The sequence below is a fragment of the Pieris rapae genome, chromosome 15 (genome assembly GCF_905147795.1).
Source record: "Pieris rapae chromosome 15, ilPieRapa1.1, whole genome shotgun sequence".
NCBI classification, from domain to species: Eukaryota; Metazoa; Arthropoda; class Insecta; order Lepidoptera; family Pieridae; genus Pieris; species Pieris rapae.
In genome coordinates this window covers 6720813-6748157 of record NC_059523.1, presented here as the reverse complement: position 1 = coordinate 6748157, position 27345 = coordinate 6720813, and the positions used below count along the sequence as shown (strand labels likewise).

At 31.4% G+C, this 27345-nt stretch overlaps 4 protein-coding genes across 6 annotated transcripts; all 4 read right to left on the bottom strand.

The window, feature by feature from the left end:
- Positions 1-374: 374 nt before the first annotated feature.
- Positions 375-19938, bottom strand: LOC110996739 (synaptic vesicle glycoprotein 2A). Of its 3 annotated transcripts, XM_045631275.1 has the most exons (12): positions 19780-19938; positions 17030-17191; positions 16660-16822; positions 16086-16207; positions 15435-15673; positions 14843-14991; positions 14005-14110; positions 13501-13738; positions 11419-11476; positions 11069-11196; positions 10839-10968; positions 375-656 (listed from the first exon to the last, which is right to left on the bottom strand). In XM_045631275.1, the coding sequence occupies exons 1-11, from the start codon at positions 19865-19867 to the stop codon at positions 10886-10888; spliced, it is 1536 nt and encodes a 511-aa protein (XP_045487231.1). In that variant the 5' UTR covers positions 19868-19938; the 3' UTR covers positions 375-656; positions 10839-10885. The 3 variants fall into 3 exon arrangements, with proteins under 3 accessions (XP_045487231.1, XP_045487230.1, XP_022120249.2); XM_045631274.1 differs by lacking the exon at positions 375-656 and having other exon boundaries at positions 10617-10968; XM_022264557.2 differs by lacking the exons at positions 375-656; positions 10839-10968; positions 11069-11196; positions 11419-11476 and adding exons at positions 12641-12992; positions 13093-13220 and having other exon boundaries at positions 13443-13738.
- LOC123689100 (synaptic vesicle glycoprotein 2B-like) lies at positions 375-19948 on the bottom strand. Its single transcript, XM_045631276.1, has 11 exons — positions 19914-19948; positions 7635-7759; positions 6282-6443; positions 5759-5921; positions 5246-5367; positions 4542-4780; positions 3801-3949; positions 2134-2239; positions 1564-1859; positions 1009-1136; positions 375-788 (listed from the first exon to the last, which is right to left on the bottom strand). The coding sequence occupies exons 2-11, from the start codon at positions 7720-7722 to the stop codon at positions 706-708; spliced, it is 1536 nt and encodes a 511-aa protein (XP_045487232.1). The 5' UTR covers positions 7723-7759; positions 19914-19948; the 3' UTR covers positions 375-705.
- A 646-nt stretch (positions 19949-20594) lies between these two features.
- LOC110996761 lies at positions 20595-24248 on the bottom strand. Its single transcript, XM_022264586.2, has 5 exons — positions 23932-24248; positions 23599-23808; positions 22645-23519; positions 22276-22488; positions 20595-22205 (listed from the first exon to the last, which is right to left on the bottom strand). The coding sequence occupies exons 1-5, from the start codon at positions 24059-24061 to the stop codon at positions 20595-20597; spliced, it is 3039 nt and encodes a 1012-aa protein (XP_022120278.2). The 5' UTR covers positions 24062-24248.
- A 143-nt stretch (positions 24249-24391) lies between these two features.
- On the bottom strand, positions 24392-25941 carry LOC110996760. The gene is made up of 3 exons (XM_022264585.2): positions 25728-25941; positions 25040-25490; positions 24392-24954 (listed from the first exon to the last, which is right to left on the bottom strand). Exons 2-3 carry the CDS (start codon positions 25476-25478, stop codon positions 24392-24394), a joined length of 1002 nt encoding a protein of 333 aa, XP_022120277.2. The 5' UTR covers positions 25479-25490; positions 25728-25941.
- Between the last annotated feature and the right edge of the window lie 1404 nt (positions 25942-27345).

Here is a 27345-nt window from a genome sequence, read left to right as displayed (position 1 = left end):
ACAGACAATATGAGTATTGTACGTTTATGATGTGGAAAGAATATATGTAGTCTCTACAGTCCTAGTAATTGAGGTCGCAGCAGTGCTAAATTACCCTTTTGTTTATGTTTATGTTGACAGCACTGTTACATCATTATAGTTCGACGGTAATAATCTTGATACCTAATATAAAAAATGTAGTGTAGTGGTAGAAAAACTTTCAACCCAACAGACTACATTTGTCATGGTTAAACAATAAAAAGGTATATTTTTACTTAATACTTTTTAGTGTGTTTAGAGTCGGTTATATTTTTTAAAGCGATCTATTGAGATCATTCTTACAGAAATCCAGCGTCCACGGGTATCGGGCAAGGTGATTCAATCACAAACATTAATACATATTTCACATTTAATTGTACATAATCAATACATATCACATCTAATATACAAAATCTTTGTACAATGAGGTTTGTTTTACCTATAATTATTTATTAAACATTTGTAGTGGTGCCTACGAGACATTCAAAGACAGTCATAGTAGATATTTTAATAATACCCACTTTGACTTTCCACAAATCACATCACAAGCTTTATACAACGATAATAATAGTAAATATATAAGAAGATAAAAGTGCTCGCTTATTACATCCCGCTAAATGTCGGAGCGTCTTTTTGATGTGTCAACTATCAAAGTGAATGCTAACTTTGCGAGGCCGTTGATTCTCCCTACAATTTTGTTGACATAGAATTTATATCTTGCTTTGGCTTCGCCGTTGGTCTTGGGAGTAAAAAGCTCAGCAGCCCACATACTGAAAATAATTAAGGCTCTTTACATCTAATTAATATATGTCAGGGCTAAGTAGTGAACATAGTCAAGTGTCAAGTCCAAAGGAACAAAAATTGTTTACATCCATTTTGAACAATGAGATTTCTCTTCTTTATGATCCCAAACAGAAAAAATGAAATTTGATAATGACTATGTAGTTTTGAAATTAACTATGTAGTTCCAGTAAAGAAGACATAACTTACAGAACAATAATCCTCCATATCCATAAAACGTGACTTCACAGGCAGTATTGAGCAATGTTCCAGCAACATTTACACCAACGACTGACCCAAAACGACCAACCATCATAGACAAACTGACGGCCATACCTCTACAAAATATTAAATATGAATCAGTAATTCTTCTCTTTCCATATTGTATTTAATATGTACGTGTTAATAGGATCAAACAAAAAATAAATCATGATTTCGGTTGTATCAACGAAATTCTAAAAAAAACAAAAAATCTCTGGAAAAATCCTACGATTAATAAGGTAAGATATGAAGCATCTACTAGTAGCAAAAAAACACACAAAAGAACTACACGTTGAATCGAGGAGCCGTTGTGTTTTTGAAGTCGATTAAAAAAGAACGATTTCTCATTCATTCATTCACATTCACATTCAATAAAAGAAACATAAAAAAATAGTTGCTTTTTACAACAATCACAATCATTTGAACGCCGTTATTGTTAATATTCTACATATAGCTGTGTAAGTAATTTAATTTTATAATAATCGCGTGTAATTTTAAACTCACCTCAATTTGGTTGGAAAAATATCCACAGCAAAAGCGTTAACTGGTCCAATACACAGCCCCAAGATAGGAAACGAAGACACCAGAATTGCAAACAAAATTTGTTGCGTCGCAAAATTAATGCCTACACATACGCATCCAATGAGAGTGTAAAAAGCTATTAAGAGATTTTTCTTCCCGAAAACCCTGACTACACTGCTGACTCCTATTGCAATAACAGCACAAGCAAGACTTGAGAGGATGTTAACGATGAAGGTCATTGAATCAATTGTTTCGATGCATTCCACACCCACGTCTGTCTGAAAAAGAAAATATTTTTTCGTATGAGATCTCATTTTCAAGGCAGGGCGTACATAAATGGCAGTCATCGCTGCCCATGGACATCCATATCAGTGATTGCGTTCCTGCCTTTAAAATGAAATGTGATAATTTAAGGATAAGGATTTTCTAAATGCAAAAGTCATTGATGCACTTGCGGATGTACTGATGTACTTAACTATCTCTTTTCTGCCTTCATTTAGTAAATGGTGTGTGTATATCAGCTGTATGTAGTAGTATGGAATTAATTCTTACCTGATTTTGTTGTTGAGCAAGTACTTGACAGGCTGTTTGGCCTTCTCCTCCGCCAGTTAATACGGTATTCAAAACAGCAGGCAACCATACGTATAAACCATTTAAGCTAAAAGAAGATATAACATTTATTTGATATAGTCTTCTATAATCTATTACATATAACCTAATATATAATTTTAATACAAAAAGAGTGTACTAAAAGTTAGTATCAGTACCATCGTCTGATTCGAATTGAACGAAATTCGAATTCGAATCGAATTAAACTATAGAATATTCAATTTTTATATAAAAACTAAATTCTTTTTGTTGACTCGCTTAAACTCGAGAATGGTAGGACAAAATTGTTTAAATATGATATTGAAATATTTGTGGAAGTTCAGGGAAGCTATCACCGGTGTGAAATATAAATAAATAATGACTATAGAAAAATACTAAAAACGACAACTGAGTTTTTAAAAAAAACCATTTTTCGATATAAAAAAATATAATTGTCACTTGGCATATATTTTTATAGATGGCCCCAAAAATGTATTAGTTTAATAGCTTTAATATAAGGTCTGATCTTTGGTCTGTTTAAAAAAAAACGTATTAAGTGATGACACAAATCACGTGACACGACACAGTCTACAATAAAATTGTAATATAGTATTTGTTAAGACATTTACTGGTGTGAGTAATGTAATAGCCGAAACCATACTAAACGTATGCATTTAAGTATATACGAATCTTCAATTCTATCGTATAATTTTAATTGTCAGTCACTCAAGGAGGAGTAACGTGGGTAACACTTAAAATTTTTAGAACTGACCTGTTAGAAACATTTATATGTATCTATTATTATTTTTTAACTTCAATTTTAGAACTCTTGGTGTAGTAATCTACTAAAGTGCATACATTTGTCATTTGTTTTTGTTATTTAGCGGCAAGTCTATTCAGATACTCGTGAAAATGCTTCCTATCCTAACGCGAGAAAAATTTCGCTGTGATTAGCATTTCTTTAATGAAGCCCCATCTCGAGCCACCATTTACGATTTAACGAGTTTAAGCGCAATTAGCAAAGCGCAAAGTAGCAATCTCAATGATGATGGCGTGAGGGACGTTCATTAACACCGACTACTGAAGATCATTGCTGTGCGACGCATGATAGAGGAAGATAAGAGAGTAATCTATAGCAGATACGGGCAAGCCTAGGCAGTGGTATGAGTTAAGTTCAAAAAATATTACACGAACATTTAGACGTCAAGGTACATCTTGTACAACGTCAGATTCCCCATACTTTAACCGACGACCAGAAACACCTTGGCATGGGCTGGTGTTGGCAAATGTTAGAAAAGTTCAAGGGCGGATACTTAAATGCTGTATTTGACATCATCACAGGTGATGAAAACTGCATATATTGCTACAATACTGAAACCAAAAGAATAGCAGTTCTGTGGGTGTTTCCTTACGAGGATCGGCCAACTAAGATAAAGAAAGAAAGTCAAGGAAAAAAGATTATTGCCTCATTATTCGGTCGGAAAGGTCTTTTCGCGACAGTTTTCCTAGAAGATGAATGGATAGCAGACTGCAAACTTGTAGGAAAATCGCTGTTCGCCTGTTGTCTTGTTGCCGTACCTATTTCATTTTCTAAACATTTTCAGTATTACCTAGGTATTATAGAAACGTACTTTGCGAATATTCCAAATAGCAGAAATCCTATTAACGACATCCATTGTATATATGGTGGCTTTAACAATGGTGCCGATTGAATGGCTAAAGATTTGAAGAATGATGGCTTTTCCTCTTTTAGATCTTCGTTCATCCGTAGATATTTTATCTGTAAATATTTATATCTTGATTAAATAGGCCCTACTAAAGGCACATTTCTAAGTTGGAAATTTTGTATAGTCTTTTAGTATTAGTAGTTTTTGTATAGGCTGTTTGTACTAACATATCTTTGATTTAAAGCTTTTTATTATGAGCTCATCTAATGTAAATTGCAAACATAACTCTTACAACTTAATTGCGTCCCTTCTTAGGAAAGGGGACTCTCCTGCTACTTAGCAACTCCGTCACAAATCTACCTGATTGCGTGTCTGATAGGCTAGGATGTAGGGGTCCCACAAAAAAAACAATATATTTTACAACGATCATTTTTTAAACCGTAATATTGTTTATCACCCTCTTTATGAGGTTTAAGTTTCTAGTATTACTTTGTTAGTAAAGTTTTTATGTTCTAGTATAATTGATGTGTATATTATGTATAAAATTTGTGAAGACTTTCTTGTAGGTATATTTTAAGCATACACGTTGTTTTACGACTTATAAATAAATAAATGAATAGCATTTAATTTCTAATGTAAATTGCGTACTTAGCAAGAAGATGAAAAAATCATTGTTGCACTGTTATAGGTGACAAAAAATCTTACTGGAAAGTCGTCTGGTGATTTATTTTTATTCACCGCATACATTGTCCTCAATACTTCTAAGGATTCATCATGCCGGCCTTGGGACATGAGATATTTTGGACTTTCCGGGCCAAAATACATCAATAAGGCACCCAATAGAAACGGAAGTGAGTAGATAACAGTTAAAAGTCGCCATGGCTTGAACTCGTAGAGGCCAAAGTCAACTCTAAACGTGAGAGGTATGATTGCCCATCCTAATACTGAAAATAAATAGAAAATCTTGGAGATATATGTAACGAAATATTGGTTAACAAACATACTTTTTTCTATATCTTATACACAAAAGTCGAAAAAAATTTAAGGTATAATAAGTAATTAAAGTCTTTCTTTCGATGATAAGTCAAGTATTGGTGTCAAGGCATGGTGGCGCATTGATCTTTTGTACTATTTGTAACAACAAATCGCTCCTGCTCATCCAACCTTTCTTACCTACTTACGAGCCGGGAACAAAGTAAAGGAAATAATTGTATAAAACAAGTGAGAACTTAGACCAATAAATGGTAAATGGTTAATGCAAATCATATTGCGAAAGTAGTCTGTCTCTTAACAGACTCTTAGAGATAGATGTCGTCCCATAACGCTCAACAACTCCTTTCATTGTAAATGTTTCTCATATCATACAACTTAGATCTCTGTGGATGAATTTGACAGAATTTTCTACTTACAAGGAACAAAAACAGATCCAAATATTTGCATTGCGTTGGTTACTGATAGAGTAACATCCCTGTATTTGCTAGGCATGATCTCACCAATAAACGAATACGGCACTGCGGCGGGACAAGCCAGGCTGAAATTGTAAGTTTTTATAATTCAGTATTTTAGTTAACTTATTTTCCGGGCGAAAAATCTTTCGGGACATATACAGGCACATGCCTAAGCTAAGCTTCTAACACTTGAATTAAGAAAGTTTAATTTTTACATATTCTACTACTTCTTTCTTACTTCTTTTACTATACATACTTTGAAACGTTTTAAAATACATAATGAATGTATATTGTTGCAATATACATTCGTGGTAAATAACTATAAAAATCAATTATTTAAACTTTTATTCTAAAGAAAATTTAAAATTTTGCATATTTCTAAGATTTTTAATTCTACTTGAAAATTATTGCTTAATATTTTGTCAATTTCACAATTGAGATAGGTATGCGTTGGACTAAAAAATGTTAACTTACCAGAGGGACATAAGGAACTTAGTAGCAGTAAATGAGATTAAATCTGGCATAAAAGCCGATAGGACACCCAACAAGCCTGCTACTGCTGAACTAAGAACTATCATCTTTCTCCTGCCCCGCGTGTCTACCGCGTAGCCCCATGGAAACGATGTGAGTGTTATGCCTAAAAAAGTTCATATATATATATAATATACATAAAATTAAATCTTAATTAAGATAGATTAGTGTTTAACATTAAGCAATACATTCATCTTTATATGTATCAGAAATAAAGAGTAAAAATATCTAAGGCATATTTAAATTAAGATGAGTGATCCCAATCTACGGAAATGACAGTTCATCCAAGTTCTACCATGTTTCTTTTTGTAGGTGACTAATGTCTATTATGAGAATAAAATGTCTTTAAACCTAAGGTATACAATGGATGCGTGGGTATGAAAATGTGCGTTTATGTAAAGATAATAAATATTTGTTTTTTCAGTCATGTGTTATATTTACATATTGAATGCTTTGAAGATCTTACCAATGTACGGTATGGATCCTATGAACCCACGTTGAGCCTCCGTCATCTGTAGATCGCATCTTGCAACCGGGAGAATGTATGCGTAACCTCTAGGCTCTATGATTACGGCGATGAGAAAGATAGTCAAGCAGAGACTGTAACGAATGTTATACCACCCGAGACCTACAAAGAATGTTAAAGCTTAACAAAACATCCTTAAAAAAACATAAAAAGCAAACATCAATAGCTGCAGGTATTGATCCGACCAACTCCTCTGAAAACTCTCCATGGTAAATGCGGTAGAAGACGTAGAATGACCCCATATCTATCGCAAAGGATCACGCCGCTCGGAGAGAGATTGGTCGTCGACAATTCGAACCGCTCTTCGTACTAGTTAGCCCCCGCTCAGAGGTGAGAACAGTACTCCATGTGGGGCCAAATTTGGGCTTTATTTAGTTGCAAGCAGTGGCATGGAGTGAAGAACCGTCTCGCCTTGCTAAGCAAAACAAGCTTTTTGGAGGCTAATTTAACCTTCCCTCCAAGTGACCGCGAAACTGAACGTCGTTCGATATGTCAACGCCAAGTATTCCAATGCTGGCTGAGGCTTTAAGGAGAGTGTTTTCGAAAAGAGGAGTAGCGACAATGGGTGTTTTTTAGCGGAAAACGCGCAAACTTGTGTCTTTTTGGGGTTAAATTGGACTAGGTTTAGTCTGCCCCAGTCAGAGACTCCACGTAGTTGAGATTCGACTTTAGACACAAGTTTGTTTTTCTTCTGTAGCATTGTGATGTGGTTAGTTAATCTATTTTCTTTATATAGATAATATATAATAGCACGTGAACACAAAAAGTATGGTAGAAGTAGTAGTGATTAGTAATAAGTGATAAGTGTTATTAATTCTTATTATGACCATTGACCAACCAATATGAATCATGATATTGTATCAGCTGATTTTAGAAACTGATATTAGTTTATATATTTAGGACAATACTGTAACTTAAAAATGAAATTATCGAGATGCCAGTCAGAAATCGTAATTGACATAATTGAGTACAAGTCAAATAATGTAAAGCCCAGAAATACATGTTCTTATGTTTTAATACATATTTAAAATATGTAAAAAAAACACTTAACAGTTTTTGCATAATTTGATCTTTGTTAGACTTTTCGAATTACTTTTACCGTTCTTTTGTTTAATCAAACATTAATATTATTTTAAATTACAAAATATTCTAATTTGAATTTTTTGTAATTGTTATAAACGATATTATTATATCAATTACGATTTATCTATCATATAAAAAGTATTCTTACCTTGATATTCGATAGAAGATTTGATTTAAGAATATATAGAAACAATATTATTTTTAACTCACCAGCAACATCCAGAGCATATTCGATATCGACTGCAATTTTTTCTTCATTCGCAAATTCACCGGAAACTGTTTTTAATTCATTAACCATCTTTAAGTCCGAATGTATTTCACATTCACACTAATTAATACATTATAAGTATCATTTTCTGTACAAACTATAACTGTACATTTTCAATATTATATCGTATAGTGAAAATATTTTAGCAGAGGGTATAAAGCGACCGATCCACTTAAGCACTGTATTATAAATCGCATTGTTAAACTAATCTGTTAATAATATAATAATTACGTTTTTTCCGCCGTATGCTTATCAGAGATCTTTTTATATTACCTATATCAAAATGTTTTAATGAAGATAATAAAAGACTAATTATAGAAGACTTATAGATTTCTTAACGATAAGGGAGTATTATATTTTGTCATTTACTATATTTCCATGCTAGTGATGTATCTATAAACAACAAGGAATATTGATCAAGTAATTTAAAAAAAGATTTGATTCTAACTTTTTGTGATATTTACAATTAAGTTGTCATCTTGACTTGCGATAACATGAACACCTTCTATTGACGTTTATGAGCCTTGTCGGTTTCAATTTATTTCTTAACATTTCGGATTACTATCTGATAACGAGCTAATATATCAACTTCTAAGTTCAAAGCTTGTAATATGTTTGTAAGGGAATCAAAGTCTGTTCGTATTCCTTCAAAATAGTTTCTTAACACTCGATAGAAACGTGCGTCAAAAAATTTTTTTCTTTAAATTTTTAGTTTAAATAAATATATTCATATTATATATTGTATTATATCGTATGGCGCGAGAATTTAATATGGTATGCCAGTATAAATTTTAAGGAATTTTATATAGAGAAATAAAACCTCCTTGTTTTATTACATGTGTAACAATTTTATTAAAGTACACTAATTAAATTAATAATGTTAGATTCTAGACCCTTAGGCCATCAAATACTATCGACCACAGTAAAGTAATTAAATAAAAATAAAATAAATAAAATACGTTTATTTTGGAACTTAAGATAAGTATTACTTATTCCACGTCATTCAATTTGAACCTGTAGGCATCCCTACTCAACGGCAAAGAAGACGGAGGGTTTTAAAAAAGCAAATCATCAATCTTATTTTTAAACAAATATAGAAAATTAATTAGAAGTAGCCTGCCCAGCAATAGTCCTAGGCCCTTTTATCAACTAATTTTATAGTCAGCCTTTTTACACAGCTTTTCTTTAATACGTTTCTTAAATTTATTAAAAGGCAGAGATAAAAGAGCCTCTGGGATTTTATTAAAGAAGAGATTCTCTTCATGTATAATTAAATTAAAAGTTATGTTATTTGTGTTAAATAAGTACACATTATATGAAAAAATAAACATAATTTTAACAAAATCAAATTAATTACAAATTTACCATAGTTGATCATATGATTAATTCTGGTTCTTACGTTTACATTACCCATTTAAGAGGTGTATAGCGGTAATTTCAAATTGGATTAAGAAATACGTCGCCTGAATTCGTTGAAACTGATTATGTAGGTGTCTCGGGGGTCCTTGATTGGAACCTCGGCAAGTAATTTTGACTGCCAGAATTGCATCTGAGTATAATTTTTTTATATATTGTATTGAAATTCGTTAAACGAAACATGGCAGCGTGTATTTCAGTACACGTGAAACGAAATGAAAACTGCTATTTTGAATGTAGATTGTGACAGAAATTACATTGACAGATTCATACCGTTACTTTCAAGTTTACGGGAATGTGTTTCTGTACATATTTATTTTATTTTGATAAAAAAATAATTGAAAATTCCCAAAGAGAAAGTTTTTAGTAAATCTTAAAATAGATTTATTACATATGCATAAGCCAAGCCACCATAAATTATTATTGGTGCAATTATTGCAGGAAAACTATAGTTACTTTTATAGGGTAATTTATTAAAATTTATTACATGTTTACTGTTAAATTAATATTTATTTACATATAAACTAAATCTTGGTTAAGTCCGCATTTATGACAACATCGATTCAGTCAAACTCAACTGATGTGTTACTAGTCTGTTTTAACCCTAGAGTCTTATTTTAAACTCGTAGGCGCGGAGAGAGAGCACTGAGCAACGCCTGTATTTCCATAGCGCACGTCCAAAAAAAATATTATTATCACGTCAACTGTTATCGGGTTTCCCCAGGTAAAAAAAAATAACAATATAATGGCGATGTATTTCTAAATTTTATCCCAGAGCAGAACGGATCAGGCGGATGAGAATGTAAATTGAAAACAACACGGAGGGAAGAGGAGCTCCAACCGCCTTCTGGTCCTCATCGCAATTAGAAGCAATTAACATATTATAAAAACAAATGAAAAAGACAAATATCTGCGTTCGCACACGCTTAGGGAAATAAGGGGGCTTAGTCAAGATGCCTTTACTGTAGTGTATGTAGAAAGTCGAAAACTAAATATGTCGACACGAACTGTCATTTTCATAGAGGAAAATTCTATTTCCTATGTTGAAATATATCACGTGAGTATTTTGTAACAGACTGTAAAAAGTAAAATACAGACAATATGAGTATTGTACGTATATGATGTGGAAAGAATATATTATGTAGTCCATACAGTCCTTGTAATTGTGGTCGCAGCAGTGCTAAAGTACCCTAATTGTTTATGTTTATGTTGACAGCACTGTTACATCATTATAGTTCGACGGTAATAATCTTGATACCCAATATAAAAAATGAAAGTAGATATATTATTTTTAGGAATACATGAAATAGTGCGTAGCCGTAAAAAAACTCTCAACCCAACAGACTACATTTGTCATGGTAAAACAATGAAATTAGGTATATTTTAACTTAATACTTTATAGTATGATTGGAGTCGGTTATACTTTTTAAAGCGATCTATTGAGATCATTCTTACAGAAATCCAGCGTCCACGGGTATCGGGCAAGGTGATTCAATCACAAACATTAATACATATTTCACATTTAATTGTGCATAATCAACACATCACACATCTAATACACAAAATCTTTGCACAATGAGGGTTGTTTTACCTTATAATTACTTAATTAACATTTGTAGTCTACGAGACATATAGGTATTTAAAAAATACTTTGACTTTCCACAAATCACATTAAAGCTTTATACAACGATAATAATAGTAAATAATATATGTATAAGCGTCTTTTTGATGTGTCAACTATCAAAGTGAATGCTAACTTGTTGCCTGTTGATTCTCCCTACAACTTTGTTGACACAGAATTTATATCTTGCTTCGGCTTCGCCGTTGGTCTTGGGAGTAAAAAGCTCAGCAGCCCACATACTGAAAATAATTAAGGCTCTTTACATCCAATTTAAAAATTTAATTTCACGTCCTAAACAGACGTGAAATTAACTATGTAGTTCCAGAAGACATAACTTACAGAACAATAATCCTCCATATCCATAAAACGTGACTTCACAGGCAGAACTGAGCAATGTTCCAGCAACATTTACACCAACGACCGACCCAAAACGACCAACCATCATAGACAAACTGACGGCCATACCTCTGCAAAATATTAACTATGAATCAGTAATTCTTCTCTATCTATATTGTATTTAATATGTACGTGTTTATAGGATCAAACAAAAAATAAATCACAATTTCGGTCGTATCAACGAAATCCTAAAAAATAAATCTCAGGAAAAATCCTACGATTAAGAAGGTATACCTATATATGATGGTAGCATCTACTCGTAGCAAAAAAACACACAAAAGAACTACACTCACCTCAAGTTGGTTGGAAAAATATCCACAGCGAAAGCGTTAACTGGTCCAATACATAGACCCAAGATAAGAGAAAGTTTTTAGTAAATCTTAAAATAGATTTATTACATATGCATAAGCCAAGCCACCATAAATTATTATTGGTGCAATTATTGCAGGAAAACTATAGTTACTTTTATAGGGTAATTTATTAAAATTTATTACATGTTTACTGTTAAATTAATATTTATTTACATATAAACTAAATCTTGGTTAAGTCCGCATTTATGACAACATCGATTCAGTCAAACTCAACTGATGTGTTACTAGTCTGTTTTAACCCTAGAGTCTTATTTTAAACTCGTAGGCGCGGAGAGAGAGCACTGAGCAACGCCTGTATTTCCATAGCGCACGTCCAAAAAAAATATTATTATCACGTCAACTGTTATCGGGTTTCCCCAGGTAAAAAAAAATAACAATATAATGGCGATGTATTTCTAAATTTTATCCCAGAGCAGAACGGATCAGGCGGATGAGAATGTAAATTGAAAACAACACGGAGGGAAGAGGAGCTCCAACCGCCTTCTGGTCCTCATCGCAATTAGAAGCAATTAACATATTATAAAAACAAATGAAAAAGACAAATATCTGCGTTCGCACACGCTTAGGGAAATAAGGGGGCTTAGTCAAGATGCCTTTACTGTAGTGTATGTAGAAAGTCGAAAACTAAATATGTCGACACGAACTGTCATTTTCATAGAGGAAAATTCTATTTCCTATGTTGAAATATATCACGTGAGTATTTTGTAACAGACTGTAAAAAGTAAAATACAGACAATATGAGTATTGTACGTATATGATGTGGAAAGAATATATTATGTAGTCCATACAGTCCTTGTAATTGTGGTCGCAGCAGTGCTAAAGTACCCTAATTGTTTATGTTTATGTTGACAGCACTGTTACATCATTATAGTTCGACGGTAATAATCTTGATACCCAATATAAAAAATGAAAGTAGATATATTATTTTTAGGAATACATGAAATAGTGCGTAGCCGTAAAAAAACTCTCAACCCAACAGACTACATTTGTCATGGTAAAACAATGAAATTAGGTATATTTTAACTTAATACTTTATAGTATGATTGGAGTCGGTTATACTTTTTAAAGCGATCTATTGAGATCATTCTTACAGAAATCCAGCGTCCACGGGTATCGGGCAAGGTGATTCAATCACAAACATTAATACATATTTCACATTTAATTGTGCATAATCAACACATCACACATCTAATACACAAAATCTTTGCACAATGAGGGTTGTTTTACCTTATAATTACTTAATTAACATTTGTAGTCTACGAGACATATAGGTATTTAAAAAATACTTTGACTTTCCACAAATCACATTAAAGCTTTATACAACGATAATAATAGTAAATAATATATGTATAAGCGTCTTTTTGATGTGTCAACTATCAAAGTGAATGCTAACTTGTTGCCTGTTGATTCTCCCTACAACTTTGTTGACACAGAATTTATATCTTGCTTCGGCTTCGCCGTTGGTCTTGGGAGTAAAAAGCTCAGCAGCCCACATACTGAAAATAATTAAGGCTCTTTACATCCAATTTAAAAATTTAATTTCACGTCCTAAACAGACGTGAAATTAACTATGTAGTTCCAGAAGACATAACTTACAGAACAATAATCCTCCATATCCATAAAACGTGACTTCACAGGCAGAACTGAGCAATGTTCCAGCAACATTTACACCAACGACCGACCCAAAACGACCAACCATCATAGACAAACTGACGGCCATACCTCTGCAAAATATTAACTATGAATCAGTAATTCTTCTCTATCTATATTGTATTTAATATGTACGTGTTTATAGGATCAAACAAAAAATAAATCACAATTTCGGTCGTATCAACGAAATCCTAAAAAATAAATCTCAGGAAAAATCCTACGATTAAGAAGGTATACCTATATATGATGGTAGCATCTACTCGTAGCAAAAAAACACACAAAAGAACTACACTCACCTCAAGTTGGTTGGAAAAATATCCACAGCGAAAGCGTTAACTGGTCCAATACATAGACCCAAGATAGGAAACGAAGACACCAGAATTGCAAACAAAATTTGTTGCGTCGCAAAATTAATGCCTACACACACGCATCCAATGAGTGTGTAACAAGCTATAAGGAGATTTTTCTTTCCGATAACTCGTACTACACTGCTGACTCCTATTGCAATAATGGCACATGCAAGACCTGAGAGGGCGTTAATGATGAAGGTCATTGAATCAATTGTTTCGATGCATTCCACACCAACGCCTGTCTAAAAAAGAAAATGTATGAGAACTCATTTTCAAGGCAGGGCGTGAATAAATGGCAGTCATCGCTGCCCATGGACATCCATATCAGTGATTGCGTTCCTGCCTTTAAAATGAAATGTGATAATTTAAGGATAAGGATTTTCTACAAGCAAAAGTCGTTGATGCACTTGCGGATGTACTGATGTACTTAACTATCTCTTTTCTGCCTTCATTTAGTAAATGGTTTATGTATATCAGCTGTATGTAGTAGTATGGAATTAATTCTTACCTGATTTTGTTGTTGAGCAAGTACTTGACAGGCTGTTTGGCCTTCTCCTCCGCCAGTTAAAACGGAATTCAAAACAGCAGGTAACCAGACGTATAGACCATTTAAGCTAAAAGAAGATATAACATTTATTTGATATAGTCTTCTATAAGAGTGTACTAAAAGTTAGTATCGGTACCATCGTCTGATTAAATAATCGAATATTATCACTATATAATATTCATTTTTATATAAAAACTAATTTCTGTTCGATGGCTCGCTAAAACTCCAGAATGGCAGCACAGAATTGTTTAAATATGATATTGAAATATTTGTGGAAGTTCTGGGAAGCTTTCACCGGTATGAAACATATATAAATAATAACTATAGAAAAGAAAAATATAATTTTTTAAATCTGTTTCTAGCTGGGAAATATTTTTAGAAAAAAATAATTGTCATTTGGCTCTCATATATTTATAGATGGCTTCAAAAATGTGTGTTTAATAGCGGTAGTATGAGGTCTGATCTTTTGTCTGTTTTACAAAAACTGTATTGAGCGTTGACACAAATATAATATGTAGTTGATACGAAGTTCACCGAGTCATCTAGTCTACCATAAAATTATAATTTAGTATATGTTTTTCTTGTACTTTAATGTGTGAGTAATTTAATAGCCGAAACCATACTTAACGTATGTTAATTGTCTTGTTATTTAAGAACTTAATAGAGCCCTAAAGATGCGGTGAAAGCGTACAAAGATACCATGGAAGACCCCTAAGGAAGAATGATCCCACTGCTTTACTCAGTGGTTCCATCGAATTTTCTAAACATTTTCAGTATTACCTAGGTATTAGAAACTTACTTTGCGAATATTCCTAATAGCAGAAATCCTATTAACGCCATCCATTGTATATATGGTGGCTTTAACAATGGTGCCGATTGTATGGCTAAAGATTTGAAGAACGATGGCTTTTCCTCCTTTAGATCTTCATTCATGCGTAGATATTTTATCTGTAAATATTTATATCTTGATTAAATATGTTACTATAGGCACATTTTTAAGTTGGAAATTCTTTTGTATAGGCTTTTGTACTAACATAACTTTGATTTAATGATTTTTATTATGGGCTCGTCTATTATTAACAAAAATGAAGCTATTGATGTATTTTACAACAATCATTAACGGTAATTTTGTTTATCAAGCTCTTGATGAGGTTTAAGTTTCTAGTTTTTTTTCTTTAGTGAAGATTTTATATTCTAGTATAATTGATGTGTATATGTATAAAATTTGTGAAGACTTTCTTGTAGGTATATTTTAAGCATACATGTTGTTTTATGACTTATAAATAAATAAATCAATAACATTTAATTTCTAATATAAATTTCGTACTAAACAAAGAAATTGAAATTTCATTGGTGCACTGTTATTTATGATAGGTGATAAGAAATCTTACTGGAAAGTCGTCTGGTGATTTCTTTTTATTCACCGCATACATTGTCCTCAATACTTCTAAGGATTCATCATGCCGGCCTTGGGACATGAGATATTTTGGACTTTCCGGGCCAAAATACATCAATAAGGCACCCAATAGAAACGGAAGTGCGTAGATAATAGTTAAAAGTCGCCATGGCTTGAACTCGTAGAGGCCAAAGTCAACTCTAAATGTGAGAGGTAGGATTGCCCAGCCTAATACTGAAAGTAAATAGAAAAACTTAAAGAACTATGTCACGAAATAAGGTTAACAAACATACATTTTATATACCAAATTATTAGTAAGATATAATTAGTATTATCAATACTTATTATATCTTAACTAATAATTCTTTGTTTTGATGGCTGATTTCGAAGTATTGGTGTCAAGGTTTTTTTTCGCATGGTTGTACTATTTGTGTCAACAAATTGCTTCTATGCACCTAACTTCTCTTGCCAACTGCAGAGCCGGGAACAAAGCAAAGGGGCTCAGTAGAGAAGTAGCTACAGATAATGAAAATAGTCGTTGACAAGTGAAAATTTGACCCATAAGTGTCTGTCTCTTAATAGACTCATGGTACGGATCGATATCGTACCGTTAATGTGAATGAATTTGACAGGATTTTCTACTTACAAGGAACAAAAACAGATCCAAATATTTGCATTGCGTTGGTTACTGATAGAGTAACATCCCTGTATTTGCTAGGCATGATCTCACCAATAAACGAATACGGCACTGCGGCGGGACAAGCCAGGCTGAAATTGTAAGTTTTTATAATTATATAGTATTTTCGTTAACTTAGTGATGAACATAGTACGTACAGAGATCATTAGTGCGATTCTGGGCAAAAAATCTTTCGGGACATATACAGGCACATGCCAAAGCTAATCATACAAATCTGGAGATTCCTCCACAGCTTAGTTCAAGCACTTGAATTAAGAAAGTTTAATTTTTACGTATTCTTACTATACATACGATACATAAAATTAAAAATGAATGCATATTGTTGCAATATACTGTTAGTAACTATAAAAATCAATTATTTAAACTTTGATTCTAAAGAAAATTTAAAATTTGCAAATTTCTAAGATTTTTAAAATAAATTTTTCAAGTAGAATTAAAAATCTTTATATAAGCAATAGCTTAATACTATGTCAATTTCACAATTGAGATACGTATGCGTTGGACTAAAAAAATGTTAACTTACCAGAGGGACATAAGGAACTTAATTGCAGTAAATGAGATTAAATCTGGCATAAAACCCGATAGGACACCCAACAAGCCTGCTACTGCTGAACTGAGCACTACCATTTTTCTCCTGCCCCGCGTGTCTACCGCGTAGCCCCATGGAAACGATGTAAGTGCTATGCCTAAAAAAGTTCATGCATAAAATTAAGTCTTAAAGATAGATTAGAATTTAACATTTATTTTAATTTTATGTATTAGAAATAAAGAGTAAAAATATCTAAGGCAAAATATGGTTGTGTGGGTAATATATGCGTTTATGTGAAGATAATGAATAATATTTTCTTCAGTCATGTGTTATATTTACATTATGAATGCTTTGAAGATCTTACCAATGTACGGTATGGATCCTATGAACCCACGTTGAGCCTCCGTCATCTGTAGATCGCATCTTGCAACCGGGAGAATGTATGCGTAACCTAAAGGCTCTATGATTACCGCGATGAGAAAGAGAGCCAGGCAGAGACTGTAGCGAATGTTATACCACCCGAGACCTACAAATAATGTTAAACCTTAACAAAACATCCTTAAAAAAACCTAAATAAAACATCCATAGCATTCAATATTTAACTATACTAGCGGATCCGACAGACGTTGTCCTGTCTACACGTCTTTAATTTCAAAATTTCAATTTTTAATAAGCCATTTTGATGAAAATTATTATTCAAATGTTATGACAATATCTAACGATCCAGCACATGGTCACACACGATATAACACAATGATAACAAAACTTTTTTTAAATTTCGGGACAGACTAAAATTAAAATTCGAATATTATTTAAAATTTGACACTGCGATGGTAGCGCCGTCTGTCGGATCCAATGTAAAACATTCCAAAATCAACAACTAATAAATTGAAAATTAATTAAAAAAACATTGTCCAGCGGACAAAATTGTGAATCTAAACCATTCCCAGAACCCCTTGAACACACACAAAAAATTTCGTCTAAATCGGTCCAGTCATTCGCAAGTTGTGAATGTGTTCACACCACTAGACGTACGCGCTAAAACTTTTACCCACCAAGAAAATTGTTGACAAACTACTATTATACATATAAATATGTATAAATGTGAAACTATTTCGATGGACCTACTTTTTAGATATTTCTTTAGCATCATCATTTTCATAGAGATCAGATAAACATACACATAAGATAATGGTGTATACATAGTGATTTATTATATTTGAAATAATGAGTAATCTAAACATTTCTTAGTTTGATAACTAGCGTTAAGATTTATATGACAGTTATTATAGCATTATGAGATTTTCCTTAAGAACAAAATTATCCTTAAAATGTACTACTACGAAACTATTTTGAGATTTATTATTTTCCTGTCGGAAAAAGTTACATTTAAATTTTTGTATAGATTATTAACATGATTTTTATGGCATAGAACCAGACGAACCTACGGGACGCCTAAAAAGTCCATTTGGAGTCCATGGGACCCATTTTAGTTGGTGCGTTGCCGGCCTTTAAGGGATGAGCATACTCATTTTTTAAACAATTGAAGGTCGTATCATCACTCGTATCTCCCAAGGAATAAATTTACCGAGAGTTGATTCCACAGTTCGCAAAAGAAAATGTCTTGTAAAGTGGACCAAATTTGGCTCGTACGGTGTGTGAGACAGGAGGGATAAAGGAGGCACAAACAACTCTTCGGAGCATTTGTTAAAATTAAATAATCTATCAGACAATTGATTGATATTGAACAGATATTTATATAAAATTACAATTAAAAACTGACTAATGCACTTTCATAATTTCTAAGATGTCCACCAGATCATGAATACCAGTTATTAAATGCAATCTAAAAAATGAAATTTAATGAATGAATGAAAAAATGCCAAACGGGTCATGATACTCTAGAAATAAAATAAGAAGTACAATGTTAACTTTTCATCTTCATTATATTATTTTCTTAGGAGATTAACGTTCATAATGTTTTCGACGAATTATGTGAAACTGTCGTCAAATATTCGTTTGGGTAAATATAGATTAGTCAGTGATGTATAATCACTGCTTCACAAATATTATAAAACAATTTCCCTTTAATTAAAGCGAATATTGCACCTTTTCTTTCTTCTGTGGCATTGTGATCTGTTAGTTAATCAATTTTTTTTATAGATAATAGATGAATTCTATAGATAATAGAATAGCATGTGAACAGAAAAATTATGTTAGAAGTAGTAGTGATTAGTAATAAGTCGTAAGTGTAATCAATAAGATTGTGATCACCCAATATGAATCAAGATATTATGTCAGCTGATTTTAAAAACTGATATTAGTTTATATATTTAGGACACTCCTGTAAATTAAGTACAATACAATAAGCTTGTAATTGTCTGATTAAATATATAAATTATGATTTACAACGAAATTATCGAGATGCCAGTCGTAATTGACATAATTGAGTACAAGTCAAATAATGTAAAGCACAGGAAGAAATACATGTTCTTATGTTTTAATACATATTTAAAATATGTAAAAAAAAACAATTAACAGTTTAGGTATACTTCGTTATCTTTGTTGGTGACTTTTAGAATTACTTTTACCGTTCATTTGTTTAGTAAAACATAAATATTATGTTAAATTTAAAAAATTCTAATTTGATTTTTTTTAAATTGAAAATTGTTATAAACGATATTTATTATATCAATTACCATTTATCTATCATATCTATACTAATATTATAAAGAGGAAAGGTTTGATTTTTTGTTTGTTTGTTTGTATGAATTGAATAGGCTCCGAAACTACTTGGCAGATTTGAAAAATTCTTGCACTGTTGGAAAGCTACATCATTCCTGAGTGACATAGGCTATATTTCATTTTCAAAAAAATAGGCATCCTTACTAAAATTACGATAACATTAACATTTGTTTATTATTTGATACAATTCTAACAGATGGCGCTGAGTTAAAGGTAGTAGTTTGGCAAGACGACGTTTGCCAGGTCAGCTAGTATATTATATTCTTATCTTATATTTGCGACTTCGCTTAAACTAGACTTTAACCTTGACATTCGATAAAACTAGATTTGATTTAGGAAAATATAGAAATAATATTATTTTCAACTTACCAGCTACATCCAGAGCATAGTCGATATCGACTGCAATTTTTTCTTTATTCGCAACATCACCGGAAACTGTTTTTAATTCATTAACCATCTTTAAGTCCGAATGTATTTCACATTAACACTAATTAATACATTATAAGTATTATTTTCTGCACAAATTATAACTGTACATTTTCATTATTATATCTTATAGTGAAAATATTTTAGCAGAGGGCGTAAAGCGACCGATCCACTTAAGCACTGTATAATAAATCGCGTTGTTAAACTAATCTATAATAATTACGTTTTTTCCGCAGTACAGTATGCTTATCAGTGATGTTTTTATATTACCGATATCAAAATATTTTAATGAAGATAATAAAAGACTTATTATAGAAGACATATATAGATCTCATAACGAAAAGGGAGTATTATGTTTTTCCATTTACTATATTTCCATGCTCGTGATGTATCTATAACAACAATTGATCAAATAATTGTAGACAGATTTGATTCTAACTTTTTGTGATATTTACAATTAAGTTGTCATCTTCACTTGCGATAACATGAACATCTTCTATTGACGTTTATGAGCCTTGTCGGTTTCGGTTTCGATTTATTTCTTAACATTTCTCGGATTACGATCTGATTACGAGTTAATATATCAACTTCTTCTTTCAAAGCTTGTAACATGTTTTGTACGGGAATCAAAGTCTGTTCGTAAACCTTCAAAATAGTTTCTTGAAACTCGACATAAACGCGCGCATTATGGTTTTCCTTTTTAAAGTGGTGTGCATCTGAAAATTTGTTAAGTTTAAATAAATATATTCAATTAGTTCTTAATTACGAATGTTGTAAATGTATGTACCATGGGAAATTTTTTTTTTAGCATCTTCAGTGTTTATAACGCTTTTTCTCTTTAATAAAACAACAAAATCCGTGTAAGGATCTATTGGTAGTATCATTTTGTCTTCGTTAACTCGTAATTTTGACTTAAATAGTAATATAGGCTCTTGTTCATCGTTGTCAGGTGCAGAAGCCGAGTCTATTGTTTTGAAAGCTCTTTCTTTGTCATCGTTAACATAGGATTGCAATGCAAAATCAAGTTGAAAGACATCGCTATTTTTAACTTCTTCATTAGAATTGTTAAAAAGTAATTTTAAACGATCTTTAGAACTAGTATTTGTCGTCGGTTTCACTTCCAACTGCTTTGATTCATTATTTATTGAAAAAGACTTGCTTTCATCAATTTTAGTGTCTTCATTTGTTTTATTTTTGTTCGGGATCGGCAAGGATGTATGAATATTTTCATTTGAATTTAAGTTAAGCTTACTCGTTTTTTGGAAACTGTTTTGCATATTGGCGTATTTTTTAAGTTGAGGTTTTATGAATTCTTCAGAACTTTTTTCTTTCAAGCCATTTAGTGTTTCATAATATTGACTTAATTTAGTTGGATCTACTTCACTCAATTCTGTCTTAAAAGTAGTTGGTAATTCCATAATGTCCTGCGAAATTTTATCCGATAGTTTATCTTTTTTGGTTCCATCATAATTTAATGTCTTAATAGAATCTGTAATTACAGGAATTGCGAAATTTTCAGTAATTTGAGAATTATTGGGTTGTGATATATTCGTGTTTTTAAAAGAATTATGAATCATGTCTAATTCTTTTTTATAATGTTCCATGTTTGTTGCACGTTTGTAATTAAAGACTTCACTTAAAGACTTTTCAGAAAAGTGCATTGAACTTGATTCACGACCTTTGGACATGGTTTTATTTGTAGGTCCTTTTATGCTAGAATTAGATAAATTTGAAACTTTTGCTCTCGTTATGTTATCATCCTCCAAATAATTTTTATTAAAAATTACTTGTGTAGAACTTTTTAAAGCAAGATTATCATTTTCGTATCTTTTCTTTAATTCTTGAGATATAGCTTGAGGAGAATCAATAATACCATTTGGTGAAACAGGTATGTGTTGTGATGTAGTAATTTGGGATGTAGATTCTAAATGAGGGTCTAGTTTTTGGTCAAACATCATTTCTGGCATACTATGTCTTGAAGATGTTAACGAAAGATTTTGAATTAATTCATGGTTGGATGATATTAAAGATTTACCAATATAATTTACACTAGAAACGCTTCCGTTTGCTTTTACTCTTACTGTACTAGGATTCTCGACTTCCTTGTTAGATAATGTATTTTCTTTTAAATTTGACTCCTTGTTGTCTGTGATACTTATTTTTGGTGACATGTTAAGATTGTAAACTTTTTGTGGTCTTTCACCATCATTTTTAATTTTAAAATCCTCTTCATTACGAATACTGTCCCTGAGTATAACAGTAGATGAATTATTTTCTTGAGTAGCTATCAAAGATATATTCGGAATAGACCTTTGGCTAGCAAGGTCACTTTTTAAGCTATTAGTAGCATCTTCTTTAATTTCTAATTTCTGTAATGAATAATGGAATAATTGATTATTTTATAAAATAGTTTTGTTAATCGGCACTTTAATCACTAACATTAACTTGAAGTATTGAAGACGATTGATTTTGTAAATTAGTTTGAATAAGTTGACTTTCGAATTTGTCAAGCATATCATTTTTCTTATTGAAGTATTGTGTATCGCTGTAACTCTCCCTAAATTCAATAGATGGGTGATCAGTTCCACTTTCGTTATAAAAATTTGGTAAATATTCAGTATCATCATCATTTGTCAATGTTTCTTCAATATCCTGAAAGAAACCAGATTAATTTTTTGAGGACTTTCACTGAAATAATCTTGATGAAACTTAACTTGAAATTAAAAATAGCATACTTAATTATTTTAAATATCAATGTTACGATGATGAATACTTTTCAAAACAGAAAACAACTAGTTGTGCACTTACCCTGACTGGGGCAATTACAATAATACTTTGTTCATCTCTTTGTTTGTTGCTTGATTGATCTTCATTGAATATATTGGTTTCGTTATTTTTAATACTTTCAAATATCTCCGGAGATGTTTTTATGTCCGGTATACGCATATTATTTGTTTTAGAAGATTTTTCAACTGAATTTTTTAACAGAGAAATTGTATTTGGTGTTTGTAAATAATTTTCCTCTTGATTTTTTACAGTCCCAGTCTCAAACCTAGAAATATTCTGATCTACCAAATATTCCTTGCTTACTACTTGTTCTACATTTTGTTCTATGACACAGTGTGCATTATTTCCAAAAGACGATAGACCACTTTCAATTGGAGACAATATAACCATTTTGGGTAGAACAGGTTCCGCTGGACAGCCTGTTTGTACATAAATACTATCCTTAGAAGGCGATTTCAAATTTGCGGAAATAATATTGGTTGGTTTTAATTTAATTTCGTTATCTATTATTTTTTGTATGTCTTCTCCTTCCATGTTACTTGATAGACTAGTGTCTTTATTTCTAGGAGGTTTATAGTAGGACTGTATACAAGTATCGGCGCTTATTATGGACCTATTTTCTATAGTATTATTAGTCCTTAAAGTGTTTTTATTGTCATCTTTACAATTTTGGATGGATGGGTATGTTATTAGAAGCTCATCGAATAATTTACTTTCTTCATCCTTATCTTTTTCTATCAGCGGACTTCTTGAACGTAGTTGCATACTATAAGGTCGGCCTGATAGTTGATTATTTTCTACCTCATCTATGGATTGATATTTTACAAATTCTTCCTTAGCTAAGATTGGTTCATAAGCATATCTCTCTTCACCGAAAGGGGGATCAAGACATCCTCCTATAGAAAAAGTTTATATGTTAGTAGCGATAGTATCTTTTGTATTAAAAAAATGACAGCATTTCCCATTTATACTCACCTGGCTTACATTTTCCTAGAAATATTGTTTGAGCTCGATCAGTGTCAACTAACGGTTGGCGTACAGTATCTTTCTTTAACCCAAAGCTCTTTCTATTATTTATGAGATTCACTTTTGTTGCGCTAAATGTCGTATTTTCATTTTCTGTGATAGGAGGTACGTATGGATATCCATCATCATCATTGTTAGTTTTAGACCCTAAACAGATGCCTGAAACCACAACAATATGTAAACAAACCAAAAAAACACTATGACAAAGCATTAAATATGTATTAATGTTTTGTCCCAGTACAAGTTTACTTTCAAAATATATTTTGAGAACTAAAAGAATACCTGGTCTAAAAATTTGAAAAACCTTCTTTTGCGACTTTTTAGCTGGCTTTTCGGATGATTTCATATCCATAAGAAAATCAAACGACAATATAGTTTGATCACTATTAATTAACCGTAAGTTTCTGGACATTTTAATGTGCTCAAATTTAGGAACGGATATAACTCCTCTATGGATATCTTCCTTATGACGAAATTTTACTTTCACATTAACCGGCGTACCTACTGACTTTGGAGTTATATCATCAAATATATTTTGATTGCAAGGTCCAGCGACCACTTGGAATGATAAATTCTCAACTAATTTGTTGAATGTAGAATCCATTTCCCTGAAATAATCAAAAGTAACTGACTGCTAAAACTAAATAAAATGTAGGTTTATAAAATAAATAAAAAACATACCAACAACACCGTTCCCGATAAAGAATAGAAATGAAAAAATACAGCATATACATATTTAATTTTATTCATCAAACACGATAGAATAGACTACACGATTACAATGAATCTTATTTTCAAGAGTAATTTTATCATTTATACATTTATTTTTAAAGTAATTAGACTTGTGAAGTAAACCAAATGTACTGCATTTTGTAATAATATCTTGTAAAATTATTTTAAGGGGTAATATTTCTTTCTCCATAACACTTTTGAAATAAGATACACGTGCATTTAAATTAACTTTGTTATTTGGACTACAATCGAGCGAAATATTATACAGCGGAGGTTGACATACAAATTTTCTTTCTCGTTTTGGATTACGTTTTGTTAATGTGTTATACCGAACGATGGATTTAGGTAAATCTAATATTTGGACCGGAAATTTATCAACTATATCTTCGAATGTGTCAATTTTGCAAACGGGAACTATAGTTAAGTTTTTTCTTTCATTGGACGACAGTTTCGGTATGACATCCGTCAATGTTCCAATTGTGGTTTTATTATTGAACTCAAGAGTGGAGTTTCTCTCTTTTTTCGAGTTTTTAAATTGACTTTCACTTATACATGTACCAAAATCTCTTTTAACTGTAAAAACAAAAATAAATAAATAAATAAAATAAAAATAACAAAACAATTAATTAAATAAAAATAAAACTCATCTTTACTTTACCGTCTATATTATGTAAAATGTTATCAAGCTTTGATTCTAAACCGTCTAGATCTTTAGGTTTTTCATTTATATTATTTAAAGCGTTTGGCCTAGATAGAGATACACATGCATTTATTTTATTATAGCTTCTATCGATTAAATGGTCGCTTATGTTCTTTGAAATATCGCCATAAGCTAAATCTTCATGCGACCATGATGGTACTAAATCGACGCAAGAGTGATAAAATCTCACTGCGTCATTGTCTTTTATAGTATTGTGTTTTTTTAGTATAATTTTATATGTAATCGGGACCAAATACTCGATTGAGTCAGTGCTCTCTCTCCATTTTATTTGGTCGATATTTTGTATATTAGTAACTTCTGGTACTATCTCAAGACAACATTTTGATTTATTTTTAGCGAGAGATGTAAACTTTAGACAAATTGCGGCAGTCGCCATTAAAAATGATAACTGAAAAAAAAAAACAAAAAGTTACAAAAATTCTTTTTATTGAAACTGTTGCTACTTGAACTATTGTTTGACTTCAGGAGACTACCAATTCTTAAAACGACTTTTGCAACGCATTTTCGAGCCTTCTGGCAGTGTTAATGTTTTTACTAAACATCAGGTGACCCTGTTTGCTACTTTTTAGAACAGGTTCTATATAAAAAATAAAAATATTTGTAGGGGATTTGGGGATTTATTTACCTTGACACCTTGAAAATGACCTTTTCAAAACATTAATTTTATTAACCAAATCTTTACACTAAAATTTAGTTATGTCCATATCACTATTATTTTTTAATAAATTTCTTCATTATCTAACACCAAAATTTTGACACTAAATACTGTCAGCTGTGACGTTTAGCATTACTTTTTTATTCTATAGAGTTGATAGGGTCTCTTGTATATAGCAAAAATAATTATAATAGTATTTTTTTACAAATACATATCTAATAATAATAACTATTAACGTACACTATATTTCTCAAATAGATGTCTTTAGGTAAATTAAATCGTTCTACCATACTTATTATTATTTTTTTAATTTATACTTTTATTTATCTCGATAAAAAATACATAAACAATACACAAACAATATAAAAGTGAAAACTCATCTTGCGTACATTACTCTTTAATTTCTTAACTCTCACTACTTTACACTAAAATTGCAGACTTTACATATTTATCAAGTATATCGCTTATTTACAGACCAATCTATACCAAATGTTTTATTTTAATATAATGTATAAATTTGGTTTACAATAACTTGGTTTATAATAACCCCCCAATTTTCACATTTATTGATCGTTAACGGAATAAATAAAGATTTAATTGGAACCTATATTGAATGAATTTTTATTTAAACCCAAATGTTGTCTGTAATCAACATGTTACGAATTCAATACTGAGAAAAATACATTCAACTTAGGTATCACTATTTTTATACCAGATATTATAGTTGAATACCAGAGTTTTTATACATTGTATAACTAGTTTCACGGCATGTTTGATATTAAGTTATAGAGATACGTACATACCTTTATTACTAGGAAAACATTTTTTTCGTGTTGCTTAACTATAGCGATTTAAAAGATTGTATACACAGGTATATACAAAAAACTTATACAAATATGTTACAAATAATTTTATCTTTGGTATGAAGCTGTAGATCTCACTATGGTACAAGCTATCACTTATAAACCTTATATTAACATTCTTACATAAATCATTATATTTTACATGTAACAAACTGTGCTTTAACTAAAACGCTACGCTCTTAGTATCCTAAAGGCTATTAACGTATAATATTGGTTTATTTTGAACTCCATTTTATGTAAACACGTTTTTGACAATTCATGTAACGTAATTACATAAAACTTATTTTTATCTTTACAACTATTATACACGAGGTATAAAATTTAAAGATAATTTACGTAAACAGATATAATATATCTGCTTTTTATTGCATTGGCAATGTTTACAAGGTAAAATGAATGATAAATAGATACATATAATTTTATTTTAACATACTTTCATGTTACAGCTAATATTAAAAACGACTAGACATTTGAGATCATTGTGAAAGCCAATTATTTCTTATATTAATTTTGTCCTATACATATTTCTAATGAAAAAATAACAAACTATAAAGCGACAAAGGAAACATTTAAAACTATTATTTATCCTATATAATCTACTGTTACTAAAGGTCGTTTGTAGAATTCCGTTTGACGTGACAACGTCTTATAATTCAATGGAGACTGCACGAAAAAACGTGACGCATGCGGCGTTACCTCTGTTCAATTTAAGGCTTGAAGTGCAA